General features: G+C 49.1%; 1 protein-coding gene across 1 annotated transcript in view; it reads right to left on the bottom strand.

Annotated features, from left to right (window-relative positions):
• LOC138261971 (ATP-dependent translocase ABCB1-like) overlaps positions 1-18,782 on the bottom strand; it is a 519,774-nt gene that overhangs the window by 270,471 nt on the left and 230,521 nt on the right. The window contains 2 exon segments of the mRNA XM_069211572.1: positions 1,025-1,149; positions 8,359-8,530. Of these exon segments, the coding sequence (XP_069067673.1) occupies positions 1,025-1,149; positions 8,359-8,530 (297 nt within the window).

Below are 18,782 nucleotides of genomic sequence, written 5' to 3'. Positions count from 1 at the left end.
CTTCTTAGTCGACTTATGAACTGAGGGCAGGCACAGTGTATCTTTGGAGGCTGTTCTCCTGTCTATCTTCTCACAACTATGCTGTACATGACACACTTACAGCATCAATAACTCTACCTCAAGTGGAACTACAAGGCAGTAGACAGATACCACAACCTACAGCATCATCACAGTGAGGGGGTGTCCACTTGCTGCATAAGCACTGCTCCCCATCCGTAGGAGAAAGATCAGGAAGGACATTACAACGTTGAGAGGATGGCCAGGTGGGAAACATGTGGGCCTTGGGTTTTTTACTCTCTGACCCATGGGCAAAGACAAACAGCTGACTGGGGGAGCACACTAGTGTTTGCCCCTCTGCCCCACTAATAGCTTGGGACGCTAAAAAAGGGGGACAGGGATACCAGAACTGAGATGGTTCTATTATATATACAAACACATCTAACTGGATTTTGCTCTTTTTTTATTTGTTTCGTCTCACTTTTTCTGCCATAGTATTAAAGTGTAGGGATTACCCCATGTTGGAGAAAGTGCATAAAACATCTGTCCAACTAGATCTAGTACAAATAAATAGTTATCCTGTTCTGTGTGAGCTACTCCATGCAGCCAGAGGCTGTTTATTTCCCAGCTGAGCTGTGTAGTTCAACGTCTACTCATTAAAGATGATTTTGATTCACTCCTCTGTACAATTAGATTAGGTTAGATTATTTTGCTGCAAACTTCCATTTAATCCCAAAGGGGTTTGGTGGTGCTTACCAAAGAGATATCCAAAATATACGTAGAACTAGATGTGAGATTAAGCATGTTTGCTATTAAAAATTCCAGGTTTTGAAAGTTTTTCAATGCAGTTACACCTTCAGCCCTGATAAGTCATTTTACACTGCTGTTTACCCCACCATCCCAGAGGTCACCTGTTTATGATCAGTTCTTTACACCCACTTGTACACCCATTTGCTAAAGGATTATTAAAGCCAAGAATCTGCAGCTAATAGTTTAGGATGAAGTGGTAAATGGCACATTTTCTCACCGTATGATTTCTTTTTTTTGTCCTCCAAAAGCTATCACGGTCCTTATTGCTGACAAAACCTCCTCTGCCACTGCTCCTGCTTTTGCATAAGCAGTCAGCTCCTTGTTTGTAAATGAAGACAGAATCTATAAAAAGGATGCAAACGTTTTACAAGTTTATTTGTTTTGCCATTATTGAATTTAGTTGGAAAACATTAATCACATTTCACACTTTAAAACTGTCCCTTTTTCCAAAAGGCAGCTTAATCCATCTTTTTTTATTTCTCTTCTAATCAGTACATACGAAAAAAGCCAAGTGACAGAGGATGATTAAAGCTGCAGTTTCAAAAACGAAAAACAAAGGTAGCCATTCCTTCTTCTGCTCTGTTTTCTACCTGAACAGTGAGAAGCAGAAAGAAGATAGTTATGGCAGCACATTAATTTGTTCCACACTTTAGGAAATTTTTGGAAAGACAGAATCTCTATGCATGTTTCTACACATTCTGATGTGAGATACTGTGTTTTAAAAAACCTGACTTGTATTAAACTGATTAGAATATCTTTTTGCAATACATATCTAAATGTTATTTGTGTGATTAATTTGCCACTAGAGATTTTACCCAAAATTCTTCATGTTTCCAAAAATGTAATCTTGAAAGAGTGCCACACCAACAATTCAAGTGGTTGGTTGGAAGGGTGAGGATGTGACCATGTATTATAAGGAATAAAGTTCCCCAAGCCTTATATACAGATATTAAGTCACCTTGGAGTTCCATGATCTTATAAAGGAACTCCTCAGTGGCTTGCAATATCCTTGTAATTTACAGCAGCAGAGAATACTTTATTCCATATATTATTATTATCATTGTCATCATCATCATTATTATTACTTATGGAAACTTGCATTCTTTGACGAGAATCCCATCTCTAAAGTCCTTACTACAGCTCAGTTGTCAAATTTCAAGCCACCTGAAATAGGAAAATGATCCAGATGATCAACTGTAAAAAGTTAGTATAGTTGCATAATTATAACTGCAGTGACACCGAGATCTGGTTTTTCATTCTTCTGATCTGTTTTTCAAAAATGATCAATGAGCAGAAGAAAGTAGAAATTTATGGCAGAATTTTTATTTTATTTGCATGTCACAGCTCAATACAAGAGAAATATAATTTCTCTGAATGTTTCTACTGCAATTTATAATCTGGCTTACATTAACCTGATTTTAATATCTTTTTGCTACAAGTCAGTAGCTGCTTTTTGTTGTGTTTAATTTCACACTACACATTGAGCTTTTATTGTTTATGCCCTCAACCATACTATTTCTTTCATATGAAAGAGCAAGACATCAAGGGTTTAAGCAGTTTGTGGAAAGGGTGATGGTGTGACCATGTATTATAAGGAATAAAATACTGTCATTATAACATAAGTCTGTGGTTACTTTATCCCCCATATTGTAGTTGTTATTACTAGTACTATTATTCAATTGTTATTATTAGCATCAATGCCAATACTAATAACAGTAGTAATAACAATAATATTACCATCAACAACAATATTAGTGAATATAAAATGCACATAGCACACTATAGGAATTATCCCTATGCACTGCAATTCATATCTTAGAACCCTAAAGATGTCCTTCAAGATTTCTTGTTTTTTTGCCCACTCTAAATGCCTCCTGACTTCAGTTAACATAAACATTTCCTCAGCTTTTTATAGTTGTTGTTCCAGGACACATTTATCAAATTCAGATTGGTTCACTAATAAAGAAATGTACACAATTTCTGGATCCAGTCTTGGAGTCTGGGGAATATTCTGAAGGTAAGGAATCTGCGGTCCGAATAATGGATCAGAAAAGTCCACCATCACTGAAAGGCAGCAATGCTTCTGAAGTTGCAGGCATAGACTGCAAGTTCTTAGTCAATATATTTGCCTTAGTTTCTGCTATGGCTACTTGAAAATTCAACACTGTTGCTGCTCTGCGGAATACTAATGCAAGAAAGGCACCCTCCTCTGTAGGGGTTTCCAGTGGAGAATCAATTTCTAGCATTTTGCATAGCTAAATACATGCCAGCATCAGAGTAATGAGGGGGGATTACGTTATCTGCTTCCTCTACATATGTGGAATGATTTGAAAGCCCATAAAGCATCTGAATCCAAAGCAAATAAAGTTTCTAACCTTTATTAGCACTGATGTCCAGGAAGTGGCACAGCCTGGGTGTTCTCCTAGGTCAGGGGCTGCACCTTGGTTACTTCATAATGAGACATCGCACAAGCAAAATCCAGAGTTTTCTCCAGATCAAAGCCAGCATCATGGTTGGATCTGAAGTCAGCTCAATTGAGGTCTTGTCAAATGTTCAAGGCGTTAGGACAGATGAAGCCTTTGGCACAGGTGTGGAGGTATGAGTCAGTCCCGACAAGGGACAAGGTGGGTGCCCCACAGGGTCTGTCAGCACCACTGTAGCATCTGCCTGGGTCCTCAGTCAGAATTCTGCCTCCAAGGTCCAACAGCCCTGCAGAGGAAACTGGAATTATCGGAAATAAAATGCAGCACGGCCCTTTTCAGGCCTCTGTTTGGTGAGGCATCAACTTAGAGTGCACAAGGACAAGCCTCAGGTTGGGCTCCGAGTTGGGTGAGGGTTGTAGAGTTGGATCCAGTGAGTACTGAATGCACAACCTCTCCCTGGGCAAGGCGTGATTGGAAGGAAACAAATCCTGTTTGGCTCCTTATGGTTGTGACAAGACATGACTTTAAATTTCATCTTTGACTTACCAGAAGATGACAACTTGGAGTAGAACCTTGAGTAGGAGCAGGTCTGGGACCTGGAGCAGGAGCAAACTTTGATCTTGACTAGCTGTACTTCTTGGGTTTAGCAACATACAGCTTCACCTCTTGCTCCCTGATGGCCTTCGGATACATTAAGGGAAATCTGTTGTAGGACTTTGGGTCATGCTGAAACCTTAGACAGGCAGACGTCATGCAGGTCCATACTGACATCTACTTCCTGCAGTCACAGTATGCTTTGAAGCCTGTCGTCTTCGATTGTAGACATTTCCTAGGACCCTGTCTTGGAACCTAACATTTTGGGGCCCATAAGACACCAAAACAATTTAGGCGAGATGCTCTGGATCTGTGTAGGACTACCCAGAAAAGAATTGACATGCAGGATAGTTGCCTTTAAATTGTTCCTTACTCTCAATTCTGATGTGGTGCGGGTTTCAATGGAGTAAAATGGTGCCTCTTACCTGTGAAGGAGCAATTGCTGAAAATCTACCAGATCCACTCTGGCACCTAGTTGAATTCACAAGTTGAGGAGAGGAATCTGTGATTAGAAGTATCCAGTAGAACACAACTGTTCCCTAACCCTCTACTCTTAGTAGAATTTACCAATATTTTACTTTTTATATTGCTCCCTTTTTTGTTTCGAAAAATTCAAATTCCCTCTATAAATGTTGCATTTTGTCATATGTTTAGCAGCAATACACACAGATGTCCTCTCTTTTTTTCAATACTCCACTTGTTCACCTGTAATCTGTAGTCGTCTAACCCTCAACCAATACTTTCACTTAAATATTGGTTATTATATCATTACCCATCACTTGTGAATCACAGGATCTCTATCAGGCTGACCCAATTTTTCTTTCTTGTACAGAAACAAAAAATCTGATTTTTCAAGCTACTAACAAACCGTAAAATGTTGCTACTTTATACAGGGCATTGCAAGGGAAATATCAGACCTGATTTCATTAACAAAATTTCTTAATAAATTGGTAGCTATTTTATGAGAGTGTGGGGTCAGATAACCAAATAATTATGAGCACTCCTGGTACTAAAATCCTTAATACACATTGAGGAATGACTTACTGATGACCTTCTAAGAGGAATACATGCTTACCCAAGGTCTTAAACAAAAAACTGTTTTTCTGCGTGCTGGCATGTCTCTGAAAACTAAGGGCCTGATTTAGATATTGGCGGACAAGTTATTCCGTCCGAACCATTATGACGGAGTCACTCATCCACCAATATCTAATCAGGCCCTAAGTGTGGAGTATGCTACTCAAAGAAAATGCTTTCTTAAGCAGGGATGGAAATTGAGGACTAATTCATACTGAAGACAGAAGTAAGACACGCCTGTTCATTTAAAAAAATGGTTTACAAATCAGGACCAAAATATTCAGAATCACAGCCTCAGAATGTAGCATATCTGTAATTTACCAGGTATTCTACTCTACTGGAGTTACCTTACAATATAATTGTTGTTATTAATTCAAACATCTTTGTGACAGATTGGTGTCATGATATAGGCACTTCATTCTCATAGAAGGTTGCTCTGACTTTTTACTATAATTGTAAAATTACTCACAGCATAGTAGGTATAAGGCCTGCTTTACAAGCTTTAGGTCACAGGCAACTACAAAGGGCAAAACTGAGGGAGACAAAAATCAACTACATCTTGCCTAAAGTCAGGGCAGATGGAGTTCACTGCTTCTGTGAATTCAAATCCCATTTCATATGTAAGTCTTATCATGTCTCATGCAATTCAGAAAGGAGCCCTACTTTTCAATGAATTCCTTCTTTAAAAGGATGATTATGGATTCCAGCTCTCCTGGCCTACAACCTGATGATACCCACTCCTTCCCTGACTCTTGTATACAATGTCAAATTGTTTACTTCTCCAAACACATTTTCTGACGTGTTCTGTTGATTAATAGCTATGATTCCTCTATAACATATACCACTACAACCATACTCTCTACATCTAATGCCTGGCTAATGCTGCATCACTCGGCTTATGATTGACAGATCAGAATGTGGTGATCATGAATAATGTGATGAGCTCGATGTGAAAAATTTGTTAAGGACCTTAACCACAACAATAACTTACAAAGCCTCACTCTAAGGTACTGCCTTAATCACTAAATGCAGGCAAAGCCATTTACACAACAGTGATAAATCAAGCACCAAACAGGTTGATGCACACATACACTATGGCCACAGCTTTACCTAATACTGAAGGAACCCTCTGGGTGAGAAGATAAAACAAATTATAAACAAGTCTTTACAATGCAATGAGTCCAGAATTTGCTTGAGTAAGAGCTACTGGCGTTGTAAATTCCTAAATGGACTTTTTTGCCACATAAACTTGACATGTTCTGCATCGACAACACCAACTTTCATAGTAAAGGTCAGGACTAAATATGGAAGATAGCTCCTCCATCTATGGCTAGCAGAAACTTAAAATTGAAAAATGCTAAACTAGTTGTGAAGTCCACGTTCAACTTCAAAATACCCTGGGAAAATCGAACAACGTGCACGGCAACAATTCTGGATTGTTGTGAATCCTCCTCAAGTGAATCTTCCCAAGCTACCATTGTACAAAAAATGCCTTGAAATACTACTTCTTTAAGGAACATCTTATACTCAATTATAAACCATCAGGACCATCCCCATTCCAAATCGTATTGGACCCCAGAAAACTGTGAACATGAACCTCGAGAGGTTGCATAGATGAGAGAACATGTGACATTCAATGTCCTGTAATGCTTTACTGTAACCGGAAACAGACTTGTGCTGACTTCTGCTTTGAATATTGTTATTTTTCTTAGTTGTCATGTTATCTTACATTACTTATTTCCCTTTCCATGTTCAGAATTCATTAATTTTAGATTAATGTCAACTTTTGTTTCAAGCATATTGTTCAAAAGCATCTGCTATAGTTTATTCACGGTAGGCTTAGGATTTTGATGCTAGTTTCATGATATGTTGCATTAAGTTTGCATACAAATGTTGTTATTTCTAGTATTCTATTAAAAAAATATGAGAACTTTAGTTGACTTGGTAGAATGCTCAGCAGCTGAACACCAACTGCCTGGAGTACTTACCTCGAGCTTATTTAGCCTATGTTATTGTTTTTTAGATACGGATAAAGTTAAGGGTGTGTTTAACAGGCCTTAGTGCCTGAATTTCAGGCGAAACAAACAATAAGGTAATGGATGGAATGCTTGAATTAATGTCAGCCATCCTGTGCCACATTCCAGTCCGTCTTTTTTCACCTACTCTGTCACTCAAGAGTAAGACAGAGACCAGCATTCGAGATGCTGCTGCAAAATTAACAGTCCAGCTAGAACTACAAGGCCAGGTCCCTTTCAGATAGAAACACAAGCAACCCCAGACTATTTTTGGACTATTTGGGCCTCGTTAGCAGGATGCATCTTAAGGTGTAGACCAATGTAAACAAGGTGATGAATGTAACATTTGAATTAAACTTAGCCACTGGTGTTCGTTCTGGCTGCATACCAGTCAATATTTTTTCAGTATGCCACTCTAGACAAGATTCCAGCCACATGTAAATAAGCCTTGGTCCTGTTCGAACAGGAACAATTGAGCTAAATGGCCTGGCCATGTCTCCTCCAGATTGAAAATGAGGCAACCCAGATCAGTTTCAGACTAATTAGGCCTTGTCAGTGAGGTAGATAATGATTTCTGTTGCGTGGTGAGTGCGGACTCATGTCTGGGCATACTTGTCACAGCTAGGATGTCAACTGCAACATACAAAATAATGAACAGAATGTTTGAATAGATCTTTGCCACGGGAGATCTCACCAGGCTAATCTATCTTTTTTGCCTAGGTACTGTGGTGCTGCCCAGACACTGTGGTGTTTATGGGGCAGCAGTAGAACTATCAGTTCATTCAACTATCGAGAGCACACTTTGGCAGTCATTCATGAGTGAGTTATTAAGTGGGGTTGGTAGGCAGTGTCTGCTTTAATGTTTTACACTTAGGAAGTAGGATGACTTATTAGTGCCTGTGTTGTGCATCAATAATGTTGCAGGGCCGTAACGAAACTTAAGAAGAGGGGGCCTGCAAAGTACCCGTAGGGGGCCACCGGCCCACGTACACAGTCAGGGGCCGCCCGTGCACAGAGTACTGTGCTGAAGGGGCCCCCTGGAGCTCGATCCGCCCACCCCCATGGCGGGGGTCATTGTTATGCCACTGTGTTAAAAGAAGGACAATATTTGGACTGCTCAAGCTTGCTCAAACAGCGCAGTATTCAACCTAAATGATTAGGGGACATGTCTGTGATTATTTATACGGCAGTCGTGACTTTTCAACTGGTTTAGCGACTTTTCCCCTCGTTTAATTGAGGCAACAGGACAGCTGCGCCCGTCCTATTGCCCCAAGTAAATACGTTTGCATTAAATTCACATTCTTACCGAGTGGATATCACACAAAGTACAGGGAACCACTTTTAAGAATAAGACCCTGGCAGCGTCGCACGTATGGTTTCTTGTAGACGCCCATTAATATTGAACACACCCAGCACTTTCGAGGAAACTCGAATGACTCTTTTACCTTGGACCAAACAGCTGCTGAGAGCCCCATGAGAGGGCTGATTGCGAGGATCACCAGCGTCAGTTTCCAACCTTTAATGAAGCCAATCACAAACCCTGTGATGAAGGTCGAAACTGACTGGAACAGCATGGCAAGTTTATCGCCAATCCCTTCGTTAATCTTAGAGATGTCACTGAAAAAATACAAAAAACAATTTTAATTGAACTCGGCACTGTATCAAGCTTTTTGGAGGCAGCAGAAACATGCTATGCATCGTCTTCAATTACAGAGAGAGAGAGAGGCAGAGAGGGAGAGAGAGAGACAAAGAAAGCATCTGTTGCCATGGGACGAGTAATTACTGTTTAATTTTACATGACTCTTTTCCCTTAAGGAGAATACAGGGCGCAGCAGTGCAACACCTCTGTGTAAAGCTTTGCACGCTTATCTGAAATGTAATATTACATGACAGAGAAATAATAATTGAATGCAAGATATCTACACTGCTGCTTAAATTTGCAACGGGTAGAACTCAATGGTAATTTGGACAATTTGTCACGTTTTGACCTTGAACACTGTATTTTCTGTCCCTTTCCAGGAGCTCAGTGGGTCTTAGTTTCCAACCTGTACAATGTGTAAGCTTAACACCTGCTATTGGAGGAATGTGCCTCGACTACTCTTGTGAGCGCTACAGTCAATTTCCATCATGACAGAAGCTGTGACTGTCTGTCCCCTGTGGTAACAACCATTCAGTTTCAGCAGCCGGCAAAACAGGGTAGACATTCATAGCAGCCATCTTCACAACCTTAAGTCTGACGTTTCCGAGTTTTACCTGTGCTTATGAGTGACACTTCAGTGTCTTACGAGTGACACTTTAAGTGACGCGTTAAATCGAGAAGAAAAGCAGTAATAAGACAAAAATCAGAATTGACCTCTGTTGTGCAATTTAATGGTCTAGAAATTACTTTAACCAGCAGCAACACTCCTGAATGGTTCACGCGCAGTAACTAAACGTGTTCTTTTCTAACATAACGTGTGTCTGTGGAGGTGAGAAGACTTCAGGTCAGCGAGGCAGCGGATGACAGTCATAACCTGTCTATAATAAACAAGCAGAGCAGCAGTCGGTTTCTGCCTGCAGCAGGGCCCAAGCATTTTGACACGAGGACTAGTCCATATAAACTGTGAACGGCTGGCGCTGCTATGAACTCCACACACTTCCAAAGGAAACCCAGAGAACTACAAGGGTTTTTTGACCTTTGGCTGCACAGACCTTTGGCCTCCTTTAAAGTTCTGTGGTAATGAATATTCTCTTATTTCAGGACAAGATGCTAAAGCCTAAGGAGAGTCCACCAGTAGTATTTCCATCGCCACACTAGCCCTAGAGTAAATGAAAATCCATCGGTGGACTTCCCTCCAGATTGAGCACTTCCACTAGGAATTGGAGCATTCTTACAGTGGGTGTCTAAACCAGGACCCAGGAGTACAGCACCTTGAGGGAACTAAAATAATGAGTCTGAGGTGGTACCCGTTCTTCAATTCTCCCCACATACCAGGACACTCCTGATACCCTATTAGTGCAAATGCATACTCCACTAATGCTATCTAGTCCCTCCTTCTTAGAAATGAGGTCTCTAGCTGGCAGAGGTATACACCCTTCTCCAAGTAGGGATCACTATCCTAGTCAGGGTTAGTCACAACACAATTCCTATTATCCTGTGCCCACCCTCTGGTAGCTTGGCACTGAACAGTCGGGCTTAACTTAGAAGGCAATGTGTAAAGTGTTTGTGCAATAAATCATACAGTAACACAGTGAAAACACCACAACAATACACCACACAGGTTTAAATAAATAGATAACATTTATCTGAAAAAAATAAGTTCAAAACGACAAAGATCAAATAAGTACAAGTTGAAATATCACTTTTAAAAGGTATAAAAGAGTCTCAATCCTGAGAAATCAATAATTGTTTCATTGTAACACACAGCACCTGGGATGCATCAAAAATAATGTTGCACAGAGACCACAGAGGAGGAGATGCATGGAAATATAAGATGTTGCGTTAGATTTTCCGGCCTTTGAAATGTAAGTGTGAGCCCCTCCACCCTTCTAGGACAGGAAGACCCATTCAGGATGCAGATGTGACTGAGGCCCTCATTCTGACCCTGGCGGTTGGTGATAAAGCGGCGGCCAAGCCGCCAACAGGCCGGCGGTCTAAAATATGCAATTCTGACCCTGGCGGGAACCGCCAACACAGCCCGCCAACTTAACACTCCGCCCGCCACAGCGGTACAAACAAACAGCGCGGCGGTTCCCGCCAACAGCCAGGCGGCAGACAATGTACCGCCCACCCTATTACGACCCACCAATCTGCCACCTTTTCCGGGGCGGGAGCACCGCCGATAAGAACACGGCGGAAACAGACTACGAACGGGAAAACGCTCACCTCTACGCACTCCACGCGAGATTCCGGCAGCATGGAACCAGAGTTGCAGGTCATCCCCGCACTCCTATTCCTGCTCATATACCAGGAGCACGCCCGGCGGCGCGGAAGACATCGGTGAGTACTGCACCTACGACACAGGGGAGGGAAAAGATTACCGGCACACACCCACCCACCCACACCCACTACAACACACACATCAATGCATTCCCACAGATCACTGTCACAACCCACAAACCACCCCCCTCCGAAATAATGCAAAGACCAAAAGAAGAGATCATAAACGGGCAGATATATTGAAATATGGACACCAGTAATCGCAATAAATAAATAAACTATATACAAAATATATACAGCTACTAAATGTAGTCCAACCACTGTCCGTGGATCACAGGGTTCCTGTGCAAAGGGGCAAGGCCCAGTCCCACGACAAGAACTCCACGGAGAGAACACTGCAGGGGCATCAGAAAGAAAATCGGACAGGCACCTCAGGGGGAAGGGAAGGGGGGGCACCTCAGCCACTTGAGTACACGACGCCAGATCCACGAGGGGACTCCATGACCACTGGCCCATCCTGGGGAGAGCAAAGCCACAGTCCAAACAGTCCATACAGTGGGTGGCCTGCCCACTGGGCCATCCTGGGGAGAGCAAAGCCACAGTCCATACAGTCCATACAGTGGGTGGCCTGCCCACTGGGCCATCCTGGGGAGAGCAAAGCCACAGTCCATACAGTCCATACAGTGGGTGGCCTGCCCACTGGGCCATCCTGGGGAGAGCAAAGCCACAGTCCATACAGTCCATACAGTGGGTGGCCTGCCCACTGGGCCATCCTGGGGAGAGCAAAGCCACAGTCCAAACAGTCCATACAGTGGGTGGCCTGCCCACTGGGCCATCCTGGGGAGAGCAAAGCCACAGTCCATACAGTCCATACAGTGGGTGGCCTGCCCACTGGGCCATCCTGGGGAGAGCAAAGCCACAGTCCAAACAGTCCATACAGTGGGTGGCCTGCCCACTGGGCCATCCTGGGGAGAGCAAAGCCACAGTCCATACAGTCCATACAGTGGGTGGCCTGCCCACTGGGCCATCCTGGGGAGAGCAAAGCCACAGTCCATACAGTCCATACAGTGGGTGGGCTGCCCACTGGGCCATCCTGGGGAGAGCAAAGCCACAGTCCATACAGTGGGTGGCCTGCCCACTGGGCCATCCTGGGGAGAGCAAAGCCACAGTCCAAACAGTCCATACAGTGGGTGGCCTGCCCACTGGGCCATCCTGGGGAGAGCAAAGCCACAGTCCAAACAGTCCATACAGTGGGTGGCCTGCCCACTGGGCCATCCTGGGGAGAGCAAAGCCACAGTCCATACAGTCCATAACAGACCCCACTGCCACTGGAGGAGGCAAGTTGGCCAGAGGACATCCTGCAGCCCTGCCCGAGATAGATCCTGCCCTGCCACGTCTGCCAAAGGGCCAGCGGTTCTTGCCTTGAAGGGCCCAGTTCAGCGGTTCTTGAGACGGCGGGGCCCAGCGGAGCGGTGCTTGAGACGGCGGGGCCCAGTTCAGCGGTCCTTGCCCTGAAGGGCCCAGTTCAGCGGTTCTTGAGACGGCGGGGCCCAGTTCAGCGCTCCTTGCCCTGAAGGGCCCAGTTCAGCGGTGCTTGATCGGCGGGGCCCAGCGGAGCGGTTCTTGAGACGGCGGGGCCCAGCGGAGCGGTGCTTGAGACGGCGGGGCCCAGTTCAGCGCTCCTTGCCTTGAAGGGCCCAGTTCAGCGGTGCTTGAGACGGCGGGGCCCAGCGGAGCGGTTTTTGAGACGGCGGGGCCCAGCGGAGCGGTGCTTGAGACGGCGGGGCCCAGTTCAGCGCTCCTTGCCTTGAAGGGCCCAGTTCAGCGGTGCTTGAGACGGCGGGGCCCAGTTCAGCGCTCCTTGCCTTGAAGGGCCCAGTTCAGCGGTCCTTGCCTTGAAGGGCCCAGTTCAGCGGTGCTTGAGACGGCGGACGGTCTATGGCCAACTGCTAATTGCCTGGTGGTGCCCTCCTGGGCAGCGGGGATGGTGCTCCTTCACTGCCCACCTGGGCTGTGGGTGGTGGGGCCCTACTGGCCAGCTGGGCTGGGTCCTCCCTGGGCAGCGGCTATGGGGGTGGTGGGCTCTCCCGGGGCAGCTGTGCCGGTTCCTCCAGGGGCAGCGGCTATGGGGGTTGTGGGCTCCTCCTGGGCAGCAGGCCTGCTGCCTGACCTCTCCGACTTGCTGCCCTTGCCCTCCTTAGTCGTCGGCCTGTGGCCCTTTCCTCCCTTTGGAGCTGTGGCTGGTGACTGTCTCTGGGTGGTGTCCGGGGGGGATGTAGAAGGTGGGCTCCTGCGGCGCCCCTTCCGCCTTCTGCTCCTCTTCCCAGGGGGTGGGCTGGCTGTCCCCTTGCTGCTGGGCGAAGATCCAGACATGCGGGCTGGCGGGCTACAATACCCCTGCACCCTTGTCAAGGGGGCTGCAGGGCTGGTGGTGGCTGAGGTGCTCTTCTTACCCCGACGAGAAGGAGGGGGGGGCTCAGGGTCAGGAAAGAAGTTAGTAGTGGCGAGGAAGAGCTTCTTGGGACAATGGAGAGTGGTAGGTACAGTGGGAATGGGAGTGGAGGGAGAGGATGTGGTTGTAGGTGAGTCACGTTTGCTGTCTTTGGGTGCAGGTGCAGGAGGGATAGGCTGTCGTGAGGTGGATGGCTGTTGGGTGGGTGGGTGGCTGCGTTTGTGTGGTGTGGAAGAGGGGGTGACAGACACAGTGGGAGAGGACACAGGGGACGTGTAAATGGCAGTGGGGGTGGTGACTGCACGTGTGCGGACTGGAGTGGAGGGTGTGCTGGTGATGGAAACACTGGCTGATGGTGAGGTGAATGGAGGTGTGAGTGTAGACGTCACAGGGAGGGAGGAGGGAGACGAGGAGGTGGGGGTCACAGAGGTGGTAGTGACTGTTGGCATGTCTGCATCGGAATGTTGCGTGTGTGAATGTCTGCGTGATCTGTGGTGCTTATGTTTGGATGAGCTTCTCTTGGGTGTTGAGGTGTGTGCAGGCTGGTCTGATGGTGTGGGTGGGACAGGCAGAGGAACAGGAGACTGGGAGGAGGGAGTTAGTAGAGGCAGGCAGGAGACAGGGACAATGGCTGCCGTCAGTGCTGAGGCCAGAGCCTGGAACGATCGCTGATGGGCAGCCTGACCCGAATGAATGCCCTCCAGGTACGCATTGCTGCGATGAACCTCCCTCTCCACCCCCTGGATGGCATTCAAAAGGGTAGTCTGCCCAACAATGAGCGTTCGGAGGAGGTCAATGACCTCCTCACTGAGGGCAGCGGGGGTAACAGGGGCAGGGCCTGAGGTGCCTGGGGCGAAGGAGATGCCCGGCTTCCTGGCAGAGCGGGCACGGGGCGAACGCTGAGGGGCTGCTGGGAGGGCGGAGATGGTGCGCTGGGTGGCGGCTGTACCTGTAATGGCGGGGGGCACGGATGGTGCCACCCCCGCAAGGGAGCCCCCTTCCGAGGACGTGTCCGTGTCGCTGCAGGCTCCAGTCGTCCCCGTCGTGGAGCTCCCCTCGCCCTCCGTCTCACTGGTCCAGTCTGACTCTGTGGCATGGCCCTCCTGGGCCATGTGAGATGCAGCTCCCTCCTGCCCCGATGCCACTTCTCCTCCGCCTGATGATGCTGATGCACACAAGCACAGAAAGACAAACAAAAAGGGGGGGGGAGAGAGAAATAAAGGGATATTGAGTACATGGATCTCCGGTACAGTTAGCGGACATGACAGACACAGATGCCCCCTGCACTAAGTTGCGCACTTGGGGTCCGCTACGCATTCCGTGGAACATGCCCTACACGCCTAGAGTTGACAACTGCACCCATGGATGACACGGCCCAGGGATGGCTGTACTGACAAACTACTGAGGGTGGTGGCTGGGGACACAGGGGCTTACGGGGGTGCCCAGCCTACAGATATCGCCCTGGCCTAGGGGGACCCCCAGCCATCCTCCCCCAACCAGACACCTCCACTGCGCGACAACAGAGTAGATAATGCTTGTACTCACCCCCTTGTGTCTGCTGTGCTGCCCTCACGCGCCCATCCAATTCAGGGTAGGCCACCGCCAGGATCCGGAACATCAGGGGGCTCAGTTGACGGCAGGCACCCCGCCTACGTTGGGAGGCCATCCCCAGCAGAGACTCGGCGGTCTTCTTGGTCCCGCGGCGGATGTCCTCCCACCTCTTGCGGCAGTGGGTGCCCCGTCGATGGTGGACCCCCAGGGTCCGGACTTCCTTGGCGATGGCACGCCAAATCCCGATCTTCTCATGGGCGCGGACCTATGTGACACGTACAGGGAGGGAGAAATACCACGTTCAAGTTTGTCAGCATTTTCCTTTCCAGTGGCCCAACGCCCCCCATCCCCGCCAGGCCCCCCGCCATGCCCAACATGCCCCCCATCCCCGCCAGGCCCCCCGCCATGCCCCCCGCCAGGCCCAACATGCCCCCCATCCCCGCCAGGCCCCCCGCCAGGCCCAACATGCCCCCCATCCCCGCCAGGCCCCCGCCAGGCCCAACATGCCCCCCATCCCCGCCAGGCCCCCCGCCATGCCCAACATGCCCCCCATCCCCGCCAGGCCCCCCGCCAGGCCCAACATGCCCCCCATCCCCGCCAGGCCCCCGCCATGCCCCCCGCCAGGCCCAACATGCCCCCCATCCCCGCCAGGCCCCCCGCCAGGCCCAACATGCCCCCCATCCCCGCCAGGCCCCCCGCCATGCCCCCCGCCAGGCCCAACATGCCCCCCATCCCCCCCATGCCCCCCGCCAGGCCCAACATGCCCCCCATCCCCGCCAGGCCCCCCGCCAGGCCCCCAAGCCAGCCAGTGTCCCCAAATCCAGATTGAATTAAACTCACTTGTTGGTCTGGAGGACCGTAGAGTAGCGCATACTGGGGGAGGACCCCATCCACGAGTTTCTCCAACTCCTCTCCAGTGAAGGCAGGGGCCCTTTCCCCAGGTGCAGCAGCCATTGTCCCTTCCAGACCGAGGTCACAGCAACACTTGCAGTATAGGTCCTCTCCTGTGAAAGTTCAAGTCGCAAGTGGATAAGTAGATAGAAAATGGCGGTGACGTCCGCGGCGGTGCGTACCGCGGCGGTGCGTCCCGCCACCGCCGGCGCCCTTCGCCATTGGCTCCTGAAACCCATAGGCTTCAATGTTAACCAATGCGGCTTTGCGCCGCGGTCTTCGCCCGCCGCCCGCCGCGGTGTGCCACGCCAGCGCATTGACCTCACATCCCATTGTCACACTTCACAGGTCAGGCAGCCGCCATTTCCAGGGCCCAAATGGCTCAATTTCAACTGCGTCACACAGGCCTAGGCCTTGCATAGCCACTCAGACACGCCATTCACTGCATAGAGAATCGTATACTGTGCTAGCTGTGAGTACGTACCTGTGGGTTGCTTGACTGTGTGCTCCATGTTGTCCTTCCTAGGCACCGTCCGCTGGGTTGGGCGAGGAGACGGATGAATCCTCCCGTGTACCGACCGCTGGTGGACCTGTCGACAATGGAAGAACGCCACATTATCCTGACCTACCGTCTTAACCGTGCCACTATCCATGAACTGTGTGCCCAGCTGGAGCCCGACCTGATGTCCCCCATCCGCCAACCCACAGGGATTCCCCCTCTGGTGCAGGTCATGTCAGTACTCCATTTCTTGGCAAGTGGGTCATTTCAGACAACCGTGGGAATTGCTTCTGGGATGTCTCAGCCCATGTTTTCGAAGGTGTTATCCAGAGTGTTGTCTGCCCTGATGAAATCCGTGAGGAGCTACATCATTTTCCCTGAGGTGGGCGAATTGGCTACAGTGAAGGGTGATTTCTACACCCTTGGACATATTCCCAACGTAATTGGTGCCATTGATGGGACCCATGTGGCTTTGGTTCCCCCAAGAGACAGGGAGCAGGTGTACAGGAACAGAAAAAGTTACCATTCAATGAACATCCAGGTGGTGTGTTTGGCTGACCAGTACATCTCGCATGTAAATGCCAAATTCCCAGGGTCAGTGCATGACGCCTACATCCTAAGGAATAGCAGCATCCCTTACGTGATGGAACAGCTACAGAGACACCGTGTATGGCTAGTGGGGGACTCTGGGTACCCCAACCTGTCGTGGCTACTGACCCCAGTAAGGAATCCCCGGACCAGGGCAGAGGAACGGTACAATGAGGCCCATGGGCGTACTAGGAGGGTGATCGAACGCATCTTTGGCCTCCTAAAGGCCAGGTTTAGGTGCCTGCATATGACAGGTGGATCCCTAATGTACTCACCTAAGAAGGTGTGTCACATCATCGTGGCCTGCTGCATGCTTCACAACCTGGCTTTGCGCCACCAGGTGCCTTTCCTGCAGGAGGATGGTCGAGACGGTGGTGTTGTGGCAGCGGTGGAACCTGAGGAGAGTGACGAGGAGGAAGACGACAGGGCTGAAACAGACAACAGGGACAGAATCATTGAACAGTACTTCCAATAGGACACAGGTAACATTTCAAAGATAATTTAGTAAATGTTAACTACTCTCCAGCATCTCTGCTGCCTGTCTATTTGCCCCAGTGTATGATGACTGAGTTTTGGCTTTTCCCTCCCTATTTCAGATCTGGGGTCCCCACTACGAGTCCTGTGCTTCGTTTCCCCATGGACTACAGCTTTGTGGCAGCTGTTTGTTGACTTCACCATGTACAAGGACATATTTGCACTGTCATGTCAATTACAATCTATTGAAATCACAGCCAGACTCCAGATATTTTGGTGCAAAATAGGTGTTTATTGAAGTGCTCAAAATGGGATGGGTGGTTTCAAGTGGGTGGGGGCTATGGTGAAGGAATGTCCATGGCAGAGTCCAGAGTAACAGTCACACAGGTGCATTGTCCAGAGGCCTGTGGAGAGATGGAGCATGGGCAGTTCAAGGATGGACAGGGTGACAATGTGGGACAGTGGGATGACATCAGGTGGTATCCATTGCTGGCGGGGGTCTTGACATCCTACTCTGTCTTCTTGCGAGATCTCAGGGCCCTCTTGCGGGGTGGTTCTTCTCCTGCAGGAGGTGGGGGTCTGGTGGGCTGCTGCTGTGCGGGGGCCTCCTGTCCACTAGCGCCGGCGGAGGTGGTTGGCTGTTCTTGGTCCAGGCTAGTGGCAGGGGCCCTTGGGTGTTGTTCAGTGCCCGCCCTGGTGTTTACGAGGTCCTGCAGCAGCCCTACCATGGTAACCAGGGTGGTGTTGATGGCTCTGATGTCCTCCCTGTACCCCCGATAGTGTTCCTCCTGCAGTGCCTGGATCTCCTGGAACCGGGCCAGTACCGTCGCCATCGTCTCCTGGGAGCGGTTGTATGCTCCCATGATGGTGGTGAGGACCTCGTGGAGAGTGGGTTCCCTGGGCCTCTCCTCCCCCCCCTGTCGCACAGCTGCCCTCCGAGTTCCCCTGTTTCCCTGGGCCTCTGCCCCCTGGCCGGTGTGCCCACTACCACTGCCCCCAGGTCCCTGTTGTTGTTGGGGTGGTGGGTTATCCTGGGTGCCCTGTAGTGGTAGACACACCGCAGATTGACGCGCCCTGGAGACAGAGGCATGGGCCCGCTGGGTGGGAGCTGTGCTGGTGTTCCCAGAGGGGTTAGGGTCTGTAGTGGCCTGGGCCTGTGTGAGGGGAACCGACTGTCCAGAGGTCCCCGATGGTCCGGGCTGGTCATCGGTGTCCAGGTCGACAGAGCTGCTGTCATTGCTGACGGCCTCTTGGGTGGGGGGTGTGGAGAATTCTGGCCCCTCCGCCGCGGTGTGTTGACGGTCGGGTCCTGCAGGGGTATAGAGGTATGGTTATAGTTTCAATGTGTGGCATATGGGTGTATCTGTGGGTTCTCGTGTCCCCAAGTGCTGGCATTCGTGTGTGGGGGCTTTGGTGAGGGTGGCTTGTGGGGGGGATGTGTATATGCATTGGGCATGCTTTGGTGATGGGTGTCCATGCTTAGTGGACGCATGCA

Source organism: Pleurodeles waltl, chromosome 10 (genome assembly GCF_031143425.1).
Source record: "Pleurodeles waltl isolate 20211129_DDA chromosome 10, aPleWal1.hap1.20221129, whole genome shotgun sequence".
Taxonomy (NCBI): domain Eukaryota; kingdom Metazoa; phylum Chordata; class Amphibia; order Caudata; family Salamandridae; genus Pleurodeles; species Pleurodeles waltl.
This window is presented reverse-complemented; position numbering and strand designations above follow the sequence as displayed.